The sequence below is a fragment of the Amphichorda felina genome (assembly GCF_050947745.1).
Source record: "Amphichorda felina strain 45539 chromosome Unknown scaffold_1, whole genome shotgun sequence".
Classification (NCBI taxonomy): domain Eukaryota; kingdom Fungi; phylum Ascomycota; class Sordariomycetes; order Hypocreales; family Bionectriaceae; genus Amphichorda; species Amphichorda felina.
This window is the reverse complement of record NW_028145049.1, coordinates 2,345,256-2,358,378: the sequence shown is the minus strand read 5'-3', so window position 1 is coordinate 2,358,378 and position 13,123 is coordinate 2,345,256. Positions and strand designations below refer to the sequence as shown.

General features: G+C 53.9%; 5 protein-coding genes across 5 annotated transcripts; 3 read left to right on the top strand and 2 right to left on the bottom strand.

Moving 5' to 3' along the window:
* Positions 1 to 719: 719 nt before the first annotated feature.
* On the bottom strand, positions 720 to 2,235 carry ACO1O0_000769 (Saccharopine dehydrogenase-domain-containing protein; the record flags this gene model as incomplete). The annotated part of the gene is made up of 5 exons (XM_083190265.1): positions 720 to 877; positions 934 to 1,496; positions 1,552 to 1,900; positions 1,983 to 2,126; positions 2,181 to 2,235. The coding sequence occupies 5 exons, from the start codon at positions 2,233 to 2,235 to the stop codon at positions 720 to 722; spliced, it is 1,269 nt and encodes a 422-aa protein (XP_083054124.1).
* Positions 2,236 to 3,155: 920 nt separating this feature from the next.
* Positions 3,156 to 3,853, top strand: RPL43 (60S ribosomal protein eL43; the record flags this gene model as incomplete). Its single annotated transcript, XM_083190264.1, has 3 exons — positions 3,156 to 3,187; positions 3,536 to 3,700; positions 3,790 to 3,853. The coding sequence occupies 3 exons, from the start codon at positions 3,156 to 3,158 to the stop codon at positions 3,851 to 3,853; spliced, it is 261 nt and encodes an 86-aa protein (XP_083054123.1).
* A 2,288-nt stretch (positions 3,854 to 6,141) lies between these two features.
* On the top strand, positions 6,142 to 8,177 carry ACO1O0_000767 (uncharacterized protein; the record flags this gene model as incomplete). Its single annotated transcript, XM_083190263.1, has 2 exons — positions 6,142 to 6,493; positions 6,574 to 8,177. The coding sequence occupies 2 exons, from the start codon at positions 6,142 to 6,144 to the stop codon at positions 8,175 to 8,177; spliced, it is 1,956 nt and encodes a 651-aa protein (XP_083054122.1).
* Positions 8,178 to 9,169: 992 nt separating this feature from the next.
* ACO1O0_000766 (mitochondrial 54S ribosomal protein mL46) lies at positions 9,170 to 10,357 on the top strand (the record flags this gene model as incomplete). The annotated part of the gene is made up of 3 exons (XM_083190262.1): positions 9,170 to 9,218; positions 9,295 to 9,998; positions 10,064 to 10,357. The coding sequence occupies 3 exons, from the start codon at positions 9,170 to 9,172 to the stop codon at positions 10,355 to 10,357; spliced, it is 1,047 nt and encodes a 348-aa protein (XP_083054121.1).
* Positions 10,358 to 11,236: 879 nt separating this feature from the next.
* Positions 11,237 to 12,580, bottom strand: ACO1O0_000765 (CAF1 family ribonuclease; the record flags this gene model as incomplete). The annotated part of the gene is made up of 5 exons (XM_083190261.1): positions 11,237 to 11,523; positions 11,579 to 11,630; positions 11,690 to 11,785; positions 11,903 to 12,285; positions 12,352 to 12,580. 5 exons carry the CDS (start codon positions 12,578 to 12,580, stop codon positions 11,237 to 11,239), a joined length of 1,047 nt encoding a protein of 348 aa, XP_083054120.1.
* Between the last annotated feature and the right edge of the window lie 543 nt (positions 12,581 to 13,123).

Sequence of the window (13,123 nt, the reverse complement as noted above, 5' to 3'; positions counted from 1 at the left end):
ATGAATATCAAGTCGTGTCGCACATGTCGCACATGCCGATCGTCAGCCGAGAGTGCTTCGGGGCCTCGATGGGGGTGCCGTTGGATCGGAGAAAATGGAGATGCTCGAGGAGTCAATGGGCGTGGTACAGTATGCAGTGTGCAACGAGGTAGGAGGAGGACTGTTGATGCGCACTTGACTTTTGCAGCAATGACGTCCCCCGTTGGAGCTATTGGAGCTACGTATTCGTACTTTTACTGGGTACTGTACTTATTACAGCCGATCGTGCATCCCCCCGAATCCGGAAACAGGCGAAACAACTGCCCCTCTGTGCCACATGCCACACACAGATTGCCTCAACTGCCTGTTTGATTGATTTTATTTCTTAACAAATACTCTAAGACACCCCGAAAGACAAAATCAACGGCATACGAGTACTACTCTCGCGCAACATACAAAACGCCTCCGCCTATGCATATACCAGTCCTGCATTACTACCAGGCAGTTGGGATTGTGAGGGAAGGAACCCCACGGCGACCGAGTTCTTGTGCTACCCAGGCGCAGTGCCATGAGATAAGAAGTAGTTCAGCAATATGCGGCGTCATCTAGCAAGGCGAAGGAGACTAGGTACGTACGTACTACCAATATAGTAAGAACCTCCACGGGTATAACTAAGTACCAAACAAATTTAAAAAAGAAAAAAAATCATCGACCAGTTTAGATTAGTTGCTTCATTTCCCCTAATCCTCCAGTGTCTCGACGTCAACCTTGAACCCAACTTTGTAGGTGCGGTCAATAAAGGGCTGGCCCAGGCAGGCTGGTGTGTAGATTCCTCCACCCAGGCCAGTGTCCTCCTCCAGAAGGGTCAATGCTCCTTGCGAAAGGAAGAGCCCCGTAACTGTGGACGGTGAGTAAATGTGTTCCCTCCCATTGAGGATTAGTGAGAGCACTTACGGTAGTACATGCTGCCGCTGTAAGTAGCCTTGCAGAAAGCCCTCTGGTTGCCCTTGACCTCGCCCTCCGGTTTCGCAACCCCCCGGTATTCAATCGATTCTCTTTGCATATCTTCCCTCTGCGGGCCCTCGCCAGGCTGGTAGATGAACTTGCGAAGCAGAGTCCTCACAGGGGGGATGCACGCGATGAGGAAGCCTCCCAGCAAGAGACCCCAATGCACCATGGCTCCGTGGAGCCAGTTTCGGGCCCTGAAGACTTCGTTCCACGTAAAATTGGGTCCATAGAACTCATCTTTGCGGCTTGGAGTCACAGAAAGCAGGCCCCAGGTCCTCTCCACGAGAGAGGTGTCGGTCGAAGCTGCGAGTGAGGTGGTGACGATGCCAAGGTCGGGAATGGAGCGAGATCCAAACAGACCACTCAATAGAGAACCGACAGGCCTAGTGGGTTGTTTGTGAGCAGCGGGGGATAGGGCATATGGTTTCTGGGCTTCTTGGATCTCCTTGAGAGTGAAGTAGTTGAAGATTGAGAGGACAGTTGCGAGCGTGCCACCGGAGGGGGCAGAGCTACAGGTACAGTCAGCTCCATGATGCTTCGAAATAGGCCCTCTTGTAAACTGACTGGAGCTCATGAATACTGATGGTAATATCCTTGGTAAATGTCCCTAGGTTCTTTCGCACATGCTGAGCCAGAGCCCAGGTGCAGAGATCTGGAGGCGCAGACTCGACACCAATCTGCGGGAACATGAGAGCACCGCTCTTCTGGGCAGTCTTCTCATATTTCTTAATCATGCGGCCGACCCAGGGGAATTCACCAGTGCAATCAAAGTAATGGGTGCCGGTCTCGGCACATATCTTGAAGACCTTCTCACCATACATGCAGTATGGCCCAACAGTGGTGATGAGAATGTACGCCTTCTCAACCAAAGCCTGCAGGCTTTCTTCATCATTCACATCGGCGAGCTCAATGGCTGAAAGAAACACAATGGTCAGTGCCCCAGATGACAGTGCATATACGGATAAGGTAAGCACTCTATCCTGGTTTCGCCATACCTGGTTGGATTCTGTCGGGGTTCAGCTTCTTGCACTCGCCAACCACATTTTGCAGCTTGGCTTCGGAGCGGCCTGCAACGGCCCACTTCAGGTCAGTTGGGAGGTGAGTCGCAATGTGTTCCGAAGCCAATAGGCCGGTGTAACCTGGTTCCTGTGTGAGCATCCGAGACAAACAGTTTCAACCAGTGCGCAGCTCACCGGTAGCCCCAAAGACAATGAGGTCGTACTGACGACCATGCTGTTTCAAAGGCATGATGGAACCAAAAATGCTCGCCTATTTAGCTGAAGACTGAATTGAGGTTAGCGATAAAATCAACTGCAATTGGAGATGAGGAGTTCGTTGTTGATTTTATAGGTAGCTGCGTGGAAGGGGAGATAAAGTATTGACATTAGCCAACATACCCCGGGCGATCTCCGCTCAACCAAGAACCACGGGCAAGCAACAAACATTACCAACCCGGGAAAACAGCTGGTGGCTATCTGTACTTCAAACGAGATGTGAAAAAACTACGAGCACTGCATCTAAAAAATAAAATAAAAAAGTACGGGCCAAGTCATGATACCAGAGTATAATGTTTGTATGCTGTGTCTCATAAGTATCCGTAGCCCCGTACGGATACTCGTATGTGCGAGTACGTCGTAGAGCAACCATCCAGAGAGGACCATCATGACCCGTCTCTCCAACTGCCGAGGCACAGGCGTTGACAGTCGCTTCCCACCGCCGTCTTTCTCTCCACGCACCAATGTGCGAAGAACTCTCTGGTCAAGGCGAAGATTAGGTATCTCGCCCGTAGCAATTTTGACTCATAACTATCTGGATCAATAAAATGTTTGCATCGCACCAATGGACAACCTAATCCAAGTCCCTAGCTTCCAGGTCGACAATTGCTTCCATCACCAGCAGTTCACGTGACCTTGGTTCTAGCCCAAGACAACTCACAGCTCCTACGTTAGGTACCTTATGTTTGGCCCGAAGTTTTTGCGGCACTCGATTGGACCCGCAACACCTTTTTGACCGCGCGCACTAGCACTTCTCACTTTCCCCCACTCACGTGCTTGCCCTAAGGAAAATTCACAACTCCAACCCAGCAATACATTTTCGGTGGTCCATCGTCAACCGCACTCTACCGATCCTCCACCCCGACACCGTCAAACCACACACAACCAGCCAAAATGACGAAGCGCACCAAGAAGGTCGGCGTGACGTACGTATTCATCATCTTCAAAAGGATTGTTGACACTCTTGCTAACCTGGGATTGCAGCGGTAAATATGGTACCCGGTGAGTTCCCAGTTGTGCCCCAACCGCCTCGTCCGAATTCGTCTTCGACTCTCGACACGGAAATGCTCGATCTACGACTACTATCGACCTCCCTTTGGTGGGACCTGTGAAACGGAATGCCTCGAACAGCAAGACTGAGGTCGCGCCGTCGCAAACTCGTGAAAATCAATCATCTACCTACGCCAATCGACCACTACGTGCGAGACGATGGACGGCAGACGACGGAGCGGAGCCTGACGGAACACCCGAAAACTGACTTTGATTCTTTACAGCTACGGTGCCTCCCTGCGTAAGCAGGTGAAGAAGATGGAAATCACCCAGCACGCCAAGTACACCTGCACCTTCTGCGGAAAGGTCACCGTCCGCCGGCAGGCTGTTGGCATCTGGAACTGCCGTGGCTGCAAGCGCACCATTGCTGGTGGCGCCTACACCGTCTCGTACGTCTCTCCGCCAGCATCACGTCCTCACGCGGATGCGGCGCCCTCTCCTCGGGCGACGAAAAACGCTAACACAGGATTCGCTATAGTACCGCTGCCGCTGCCGCTACCCGCTCGACCCTGCGACGTCTGAGGGAGATTGCGGAGGTCTAAGGTGGTGTTGGAGCGAAGAGCATTCAAATTTCTCGGCTTTGCTTTCCGGACTGGTGCATTGGGGAGGGACATGGCGGGTATTCGTTCCTACACTACGAGTTGACGATCTGCAACGTCAGCCTCTCGGTCTGCGGTTCATAGAGGCCGGTCGATTAGCAATGGACCAAAACAAAAAATTCTGCATGGGTTTGGACGAATGCGTTCTTGGCCTTGTCTCTGCCCGACAACGTGATGATTGAGGTCTGCAACGGCGATCCCTTGGTGCCTTGCGTTCGGCAAGCGTCAACGGCCTCGCAAGTGTGAAGGCGAAAATAGACCAGCCACGAGTGTGACTAACTAGTAATGATTTCCCCGGCTTCCTTGGTCATTGCAGGTTACGTATCCAGACCTGGCGAGCCTTTTTTACGTGGCTTGGTGAGTCGCGTGTCCTTGTGAGTCGCTCACTTGACGGAGCGTAACACCAGCCTTACCAACGCCTTGCCGCACGCATTGTGGGAGTGGGGACGCCAACTCACCCAAGAGCAGCCCAAGCCCACTCAAAAGCAGGGCACAAGCAATTATTGACGCCCGCAAACCAGATCGCCTTATAGATTTGACGAGACTTTGTGGGTGGTTGGGCATTCAAAGAGCCAGGCACGTCAGCCTTGTCATGAGGTCAGCACGCAACCTTTTTGGTTGGTTACGTGTGCTGGGACCTGCTGTACGAGTACGCATGCTTCCTTCGCCCGATGCTTTGACCAGCACCGAGATCTCCTCGATAGCCCCAGGGATGAGTCACTGAAATTGGCATTCACGAGTAAATGAAATGACGGTGAACTTCCTAACCGCGCATCCGAGATGAATGCGTCAGGTTGCCGTTTTATGGGGATTCGTACTCGTAATAGTTGAACCCCATGAGCCTGGGGGGGGCAGGGATTTGAATGGTTTCTGTCCGCCCGTCGACTCCCGTCGTCAAAGTAGTAGTTCGAATTGGAACCGGAGAAACAGGGTCGTGAAGCGAGCCGCAAGCCTCGGGTGACCGACGAAACCACTCGTCATGAATCTGATGATACAAAACCGATACCGACATTCGCCCACGCACATCCACCTGAGAGGCCCATTATCAACGTCACTCAGGGCGGGCTGCCTATTTAGTCAACCCACCCAGCCACGAAAGCAAGGTCAACAAGCTGCCTGTATTAGTATTTAGTACTACTCGTATGCACCTGTGAGAGGTGGTCACGCACCCCCGATACTTAGACGGGCCCCGACCTGCCTTCCAAGAGTTCCCTAAAAAGATGTCTTATGCCTGGATTGGAGAACTGGGGGCGCCTTCGTGACTGGTCACACGTGCCGCAGCGAGCTCTTTTCTCGCCAGCAGCGGCAGCTCATTCTTCCCCATCAACAAGGTTCACCCGCCCTCGCATCCACCGTGCTCCCTGGCACTCCCCAGCAGCAGCCATACATACTTGGGTCCCAAAGTGAGACGACTTGACTTCCCATCGGCCTGATCTTGTCGAGCCTGTTGGCAGCACATCTTCCAATCCATTGCCCCCTGCTGCGTGGCTTTAATGGTAGTCTGTTGTCAGAGTGGCGTTTTATTACTGTCCTCAGCGTGTCGTTGCTCTCATCAGTCTTCTTTCATCATTGTCAGCTAAGAGCGACCAAGCCTGGAAACCACTGGTCACAAACCTACCTTACCTACGAAGTACGCACGACCACGCCACAAGCCACAGACCACGAGGGAAGCACAAATTCGCCCAGGAAACACCCGGGATCAGAAGCTCCCGGCGTTAACCCAAGAGACATTTTCCAGAGGATCACGCTGGGATCAAAGGATCACCCATTCTACGAGTACGAGGCCTGGAACGAGGTTGTCTGCTGTAAAGCACCGGCAACCTCAGCTCAGCACCAACAGCAGCGAACAGGCGGCACTGCCACTAGCTGGGCACGTTGATTGGACCTGGAGCCCCGCTATTATTATTCCACTGCCTCCCAGCAGCAGGACCACGAGCTGCTGGCGCCGGCGGCACCTCTCAACTCTCCCTCCTTCACTTCCACCAATTCTCCCCCCCCGCCCCCAAAGTTCCCACCTACCCACCAGCACCTGAACGACAGCCCCCCCAGTGCAACCCGCTGCATCACTGTACTCCCGCCAGCACCACAACCACCAACCACTATTACCACCTACGCAGCGCCCTTCGTTGCCGCCACCGGTCCGTCGGCGCCTTGTCAAGAGTACCACATTCCCGAGCCATCATTTTACATGTTTTCATCAAGGTCTCGTCTGTATCATTGCAATCGGCATCATGTCTGAGCCCGAGCAGTGCATAATATGCCTGGACTCTCTTCCCCTTCCGCGCTCTTTGGCCTCGACCGTCACCCTCGCTGCGGATGGAGACCCTCCCCAGGTACCTGCAGGCGACGGTAGCACCACCACCGCCGCCGCCGCCACCACCACTACAGCCATAAGCACATCCACATCCACAATCAAGTCCAACAACGACGAGGCCGCTAGCCATCTCAACATTGTGGCAGCTCTCGATGGCTGCGACCACATCATCCACGATGCATGCATCCGCTCATGGGCCCAGAAGACCAATTCTTGCCCCATCTGCCGCAACATATTCCATACTGTCCGTGTCTTCAACGGTGTAGATGGTAAGAACACCCCCTGCAGCCCACCAAGTGTCCATCCCAACCACGTACAGCGACTGACTATTATGGTTTTCCACGTACAGGCACCGCAATTTCCACCTACGACGTCGAAGACAAGAAACAAGTCGCCGAATTCGATTTCCAACAGTGGCTCGGGGAGAATGTCGAGGAAGAGCAGGAGCAGAACCACCCGTGCCCCATATGCAACTCGGCAGAGCGCGAGGACATTCTGCTGCTCTGCGATAGTTGCGATGCGGCCTACCACACCCACTGCATCGGCCTCGAGGGCATCCCCGAGGGCGACTGGTATTGCATGGAATGTCGCCACCTATTTCAACTTGCAGACGAGCCTGAGACCCTCGACGAGGAATCACGGCTAGCCCGTCCTCGATATGTCTCCCGGCCAAACCCAAGAGACACCCGTGGACATCATGTCCGCACTCGCGCCCGTCTCAGGAGGGCACGCCGCCAGGCAAGAAACGTCGAATGGCAGGGTGCATGGGGTCAGTTCGCCGGTCGTTTCTACGACCTAAGCGACGTCGACCTTGATAATTTCGATGACGAGGATGAGGAGCTCGAGCAGTTCCGACGTTTCCAACAACTGGACCGGCGGGAACTCCAGCGGTGGCAGCAGCGGATGGATATTGCTCATCGCTTGGGTGCCCAAGACGCATTCGCCAATAACATCCCACCACAAATCACCGAGCACCTGCAGCCGATTCAGCCCATCGAAGAGACAAGAGACGAGAGACGAGCCTGGGGCGCCCTTGAACGTGTTCGCGAGGCCGAAGATCCGGCTCCTGCCACACGGAAGCGCAAGGTCCGCTCAGTGACGGCTTCTCCCGCAGAACCGGTGCAAGAACCCGAACGCAAACTTAAGCGCCCTCGCACCAGACGGCTGCCAACACAGCAAGGCGAAGCTTCAGGCTCTGTTTCGTCTCCAGTCACAGCCGGTCCCTCGACGGGGTGGCTTAATGGCACTTCGACGGCCAGAAACGGCGCGACAGTTCGAGACGAGAATGAGCCGGCATTGGTGTCATCTCTGCTGAAAGAACTAGAGCCCCATGCTCACTCCGAGGACGAAGCCGGTAACCCATCAGCTTCAGGGAGGCGCATACCTCCGGGTGCCTCTTCGCCGGTCTTATCACCCTCCCCTTCCAACCTCAGCAGCCCCCGAGCCATGTCGATGACACCGCCTCCGCTGCTCCCAACCAACGGGCGGCCAACATCCCCGACTCTGTCGCTTAGTACGCACATTGAGCCAAGATACCCGCCTGCAAACTATTCGCCCAACCGCAACGGCAGCGGTAGCGGCAGTGGTAGCGATCATAGTGATTCCGAAGGGCGGTCGAAACGAAAAGAGCGCCGGACACTGGAGCTGCGACAGCCCCGGCCACGGAGGGCACAACCGATAACATCACGTGCGGAGGATACCTCACCAACTCGGGCAACAATGACCCAGGAAGAAAAGAAGAGCATCAACGATATCGTCAAAACGGCTCTGAGACCGCACTGGCGTGCCCAGAAGTTAACGCCGGAACAATATGCGATGATAAATCGAGACATCTCTCGAAAACTTTACGAAGAAGTGAGGGACGCGAGTTCGCTCGACGAGGATACGCGACGGTCATGGGAGATGCGCGCTTCCCAGGAGGTGGCTCAGGCTCTCGCCGGGCTGCCAGCTTGACTCGCACCGCACGCGCAATGTGGTCCTTTTTGTCTTATCTCATGATGGGTCGGGCGTTCCATGGCATACTCGACGGTTCATATGGATTCATGATACCCAGCATTAACAGCGAGCGGACACTTGTTTTCTCTTCGCATCGGCGCGTCGCAATAGGAGTTGGGAAATAGGGATTTGATTATCATACTGGCCAGGGCGACATGGCCAGCTGCACTGTATTTTTTTCGATAGGACGACGGAACATTTGTACAAAGTAGGTAGATGTGGATGAGACGGGGACGAATGCGAATATCGAACGCTATTATTATCACAACAGTCGTCGCGAGTGAACACTTGTGCACCTGACAAAATGTTTAGTCATATATCCTCGAGAACTCATGGAGAAGTACCGGCAATCAATCGTAAGATCGGAACCGCGCAAGTCTCCAAAGCGTGTCTCGAGGGTAAGGGACTGAGTCATCGTAGTGAGTCATCGTAGGACGATGAAGAGAGCCCATGGCGTAAAGACGCCGTCAGAAGGGTTCCGACAGACCTGCTACCATTCAGCCGCGCCAGGCGCAGAAAACAGAGCACGGAAGCGAGCAATTGGGAGAGAGAATGTCAGCAGTATCTATCTAACAGAACCCGGTAGGTTAAAAGTAAGGTGCCGCTAGCGAAAAAGACTGCTCTAGGATTCAATCTAGGCACTCGTAAATGATCAGGACGTTCTGGAGGTGGAACAGGTCTTGACGATAAGGAATGAGCGCCTTGGTTGAAAGAAGAAAGAGGAGAGAAGCGAGAACCACAAGGCGGGATAAGTTTGTGGGCGACAGAGTGGAGCCTGCCGCCTGAGGCAAGAATACCGATGTATTATGTCAGCAAAGGGTACGTACCGTTCTGCGTTGCAGGCTGGGGCCAAGCGTCGGACCATCAAAAAAGTTCGGAGACGCGACAATCCATCATCGCTCAGTGCTGCTTGAGTCTTTCGAGCCAGCCACGGAGGGTCATCAGCCATAATGACAGCTTCAAGTAGGGGAGGACGGGTCCTCCGGGGCACCATACTCTGTAAGTTGTCTCCCAATCGACCGCCAATGCCTCACTGGCAACTAACGTCCTGCTCTTCGTTCCCCCCCCTTCCCAGCATCTCCCCACAGCCTGTGCTCTCGATGCGCAACCAGCTACGCCAGAACTCCTGCGCGATTCTACTCGGCCGCCACGGCCACCGAAGCGGCGACATCGAGCTCGCCAGCCAGCGGCGTCTCCAGCAACACCGCCCCGCCTCCGCCTCTCGCCGCGAACCCCTCGGCCGCGTACGACATCCGCTCCGGGCTCATCCTCACGCGGGCGCCGCTCCTGACGCGGCCGCTGCACCCCTTCGAGTCGTCCTTTTTCTTCTACCAGAAGCGCCTGGAGGAGCGCCTCAACAACACCTTCATCCCCAGCATCTACTTCAAGCCCGACACGGCGCGCCGCATAGAGTGGGACCTCAAGGTCAAGGAGCGTGAGGGCACCGTCGCCAAGGAGCTCGGCGTGTACAATGGCAAAAGCTCCGCCGCGTGGCAGGACGAGCTCAAGGTCGGCGACACGCTCAGCACCGAGGACCACATGCTCAAGAGCCTGCTCAAGGACGCCGAGGCCCGCGTCAGCGACGACGCCGAGCTGATCCCCGAGTCCGACGTCGTCCCCGTGGAGCTGCCGGGCGGCCGGGAGACGGAGGCCGATCGCACGGGCGATGTCCGGAGGCTGGACCGCCAGCTGGAACGGACGCTTTATCTGGTTGTCAAGGGCAAGAACGGCTGGGTTTTCCCGTCCGACATTGTCCCCGCCGGTGAGAATCTGCACGAGGTTAGTATTGCCATGCCAAACACCACGACAAAGAATTCCTTTTTTGACTAACGGACTTTTCAAAGTGCGCCAAGAGGGTACTTGATGAGGCCGCCGGTGTCAACATGAACACCTGGATCGTCGGCCGTGTCCCCGTAGCACACCTTGTCCAGAAGCCCGTCCAGAAAGCCGATGGAGCCGTCGAGAAGAAGGGGGAAAAGACCTTTTTCCTCAAGGGCCGCATCATGGCCGGCCAGGCCAACCTCGAGAACAACCCCTTTGGCTATACCGACTTCAAGTGGTTGACGAGAGAGGAACTCGAGAAGGAGCTGTCGCCCGAGTATTTCAAGGGGGTGCGCAACATGATGTCGGATAGATGAGACTAGAGTGCAGCGGATGAGGCCCCAGCTTGTAAAATTATATTTGTATACTCCTTGTACAGCTATCGCACCCAGTTGCCCAGCCCGGTAGTGATTTTGCATCTCTCCAACCTATATATATATATATATATATGACAGCCTATCGTCTCACAGGTATTCTTGATCCTCCAACCCCCCTCCCCCTTTAGCTAGGTAAACAATATTCGATGAGAGCTAGACACTACCTACTATTCTCAACTACCACCCCGTCAAAGATGTCTTCATCAGGGTCTGGACTGTCCGGTTTTCTCGTCAACAGCACGCTATCCCGGACCATCGCTAGATGTCAAAGCTTTTTTAGGCTCCTCGTCCAGCTTTAGGGTGCCTAGAAAAGACATGCGTAGGCGATTCCTCACGGGCTGGAAAAAGTTAGTTTCAAAGCTAGGCAGATGAGAGTATTCGGGATTGCTCTTGCTGAGGATATAAGGATCGTGTCGGTCAGGGTCGTCCAACCAGCGAGGCTGCCATATATTTTCCCCATTCTTGATCTCGCCACCGTCGGTCTGGGAGGCCACCTCCTGCAAGTGGAGTTGCCGCGTGGCGAGCTTTAGGAACACCATTGCCGTCATATAGCCTGATAGAGTCATTATAGAGTCCAAATAATGGTCCATGGGGGCACCCACTGTCAAAGCCGGCATTGTGGGCTGAGCCCACCTTCGCACCTATCGAACGACTGTATCGATTGTATGCCCATCCTGGTACGCTACTTACCAGGGGATAAGATTGGCACTCGAGGCTGGCGTGGAGGTCTCCGAGGTTTTGGTCAATAATATCAGGATCGACTACTTGAGAGATTAGCAACTTCGTATCCAGTACCCGGGGGAAGAGCATGTGAGTCCTCTAGCGGAAACTCTCTAGGTTGTCGGGAAGCGGCCCTATAAACATGGAATGTAAGAAGGACAAGTCGTAGACAACATTATGCCCTATCAAAACGGGCTTGTTGTCTTCGATCCTTAGGAATAGTTTAATCCACTGCGCCTGGAGATCGCAAGGCCATGTAGTCGGATCTTGACCCAATGATTCCAGGATGGTATCGTCAACACCGTGTAAGACGGCCGGAAATTTGTAGTCTCCGTTGTCTTTGGATTTGCCATCGTTGATCAAAGCTTCGATGACCAATGTTAAGGCTACAAAAAAGGTCAGAGTAAGGCGACCGTACGTAAATGACATACCAGCACCTACCGAGCTGCTTCCTGATGGCGGCTTCGACAGCCTCGGAAATTTTCTCTGCCCTCTAGATGCGTATTTAGTCTAACCCTCAGTATTTATTTATTTTTTGACGGCGTATCCTACCTGGCGCTCTGCTCCCTCGTCCTTGATCTCGATATTAATCGCCCAGTTATCAGAATCGCGCCAGCAACGGCACATTGGGAACTCCTCGCGGACAAGCTGGTGGACCATCGCTGTAGTTGATCTTCTCAAGTTCCCCCCACGCGGTTCAAATACTCGAAATTTAGCCCTCTAAATTGTCAGTACTATCCATTGTACTCACCAGAGAAGACTCACGACAATTGGTTTAGTCTCTAGCCATTCTCTTAATTTCTCGGCGAGACCACTGTAAAACCCTTCGGCTAATACCGTCAGTTCCTCGGGGAGACCCGTATAGGAACCATTGGCTGGGGTTTTCAGGGCTGAGGGATCAATCCTTTCATGCCTCTTGGGCTGCAACAGTTGTTCGGTGACTTGTTTGAGCTCCTCGCGACTCAGGTAGGGCACGCCTTGTCCCAGCGCTTCACCCAAGTCGAAACCGTGGCTATGTAGCATAAGAAGGGACTGGTAGGACAGAGTGAGCTGGCGGTCAACAATTTCGGCCATTTTTCTAGACACCTTAGTGTCTGCCGCGAACATGGGACTGATGGGTATTGTGAAGGTGAACGATTGGTACATGACTGCTCGAAGCAGGCACTGTTAGATGCGAACCACACCCCCCAAGAGACGGAGGATGGCAAACTCACTTCCGGTCCAACGGATGCATGTCATCCCAATTTGAACAGCTTGGAATGTCGACGCCGCAGATCTGACTCGGTCATAGACCCGTTCCACAGATGTGACCGGCCCTTGAGAGGGGTTGTCCTTGGCCCTGATCCCCGTCATCTCCATGTCCAGGGCAATATAGTCGCTGCACGAGATGATGAGCATTATATTAGGGAGCATCTCCCAGAAGTTGTCGACGGTAACGTCCATGATGGCTGCTTCCCTCAGCCTTGGCCCGGATCACTGCAGTAGTGCAATGGTATCAGTCAAAATGCAGTGGAGAAGGAAGAGAGTAAGAGGCGTGGATGAGGGTGTGTGAAGAGAGTGTGATATTTGTGAAGGCGGGAAGTCGCAGTTCCGTGGGCCGGTGCCAATTAGCAAGCAGGTGCGACTCGGCAGTGGCAAGTGCTTGCCAGTGTCAAATCAGGTTCGCTTTAGACCGGGCACACTACAGGTTAGAGTACCTTGCCTTAAATATATCACTCCTGCTAGAAGTCCTTAATAGCAGGTAGAAGTATAAAAGTTGTGCTAATAGTGGTAGTTACATACTTTGCTGTCCATAACAAGGCTATAAAAGCACTAGTAGTAAAGAAGACCCCGTAACAGTGTGCCGAGCTCATAAACCTCATCCTAAACTGCCAGGTATATCACACACCAAGGGTTCCTCCGCGTTCCATCATATCCTCGGATCATCGGCAGCATACCAGTGCCATATCTGTGTACAGACCCAGTCCTCCTCTCAGAGCCGGAGCT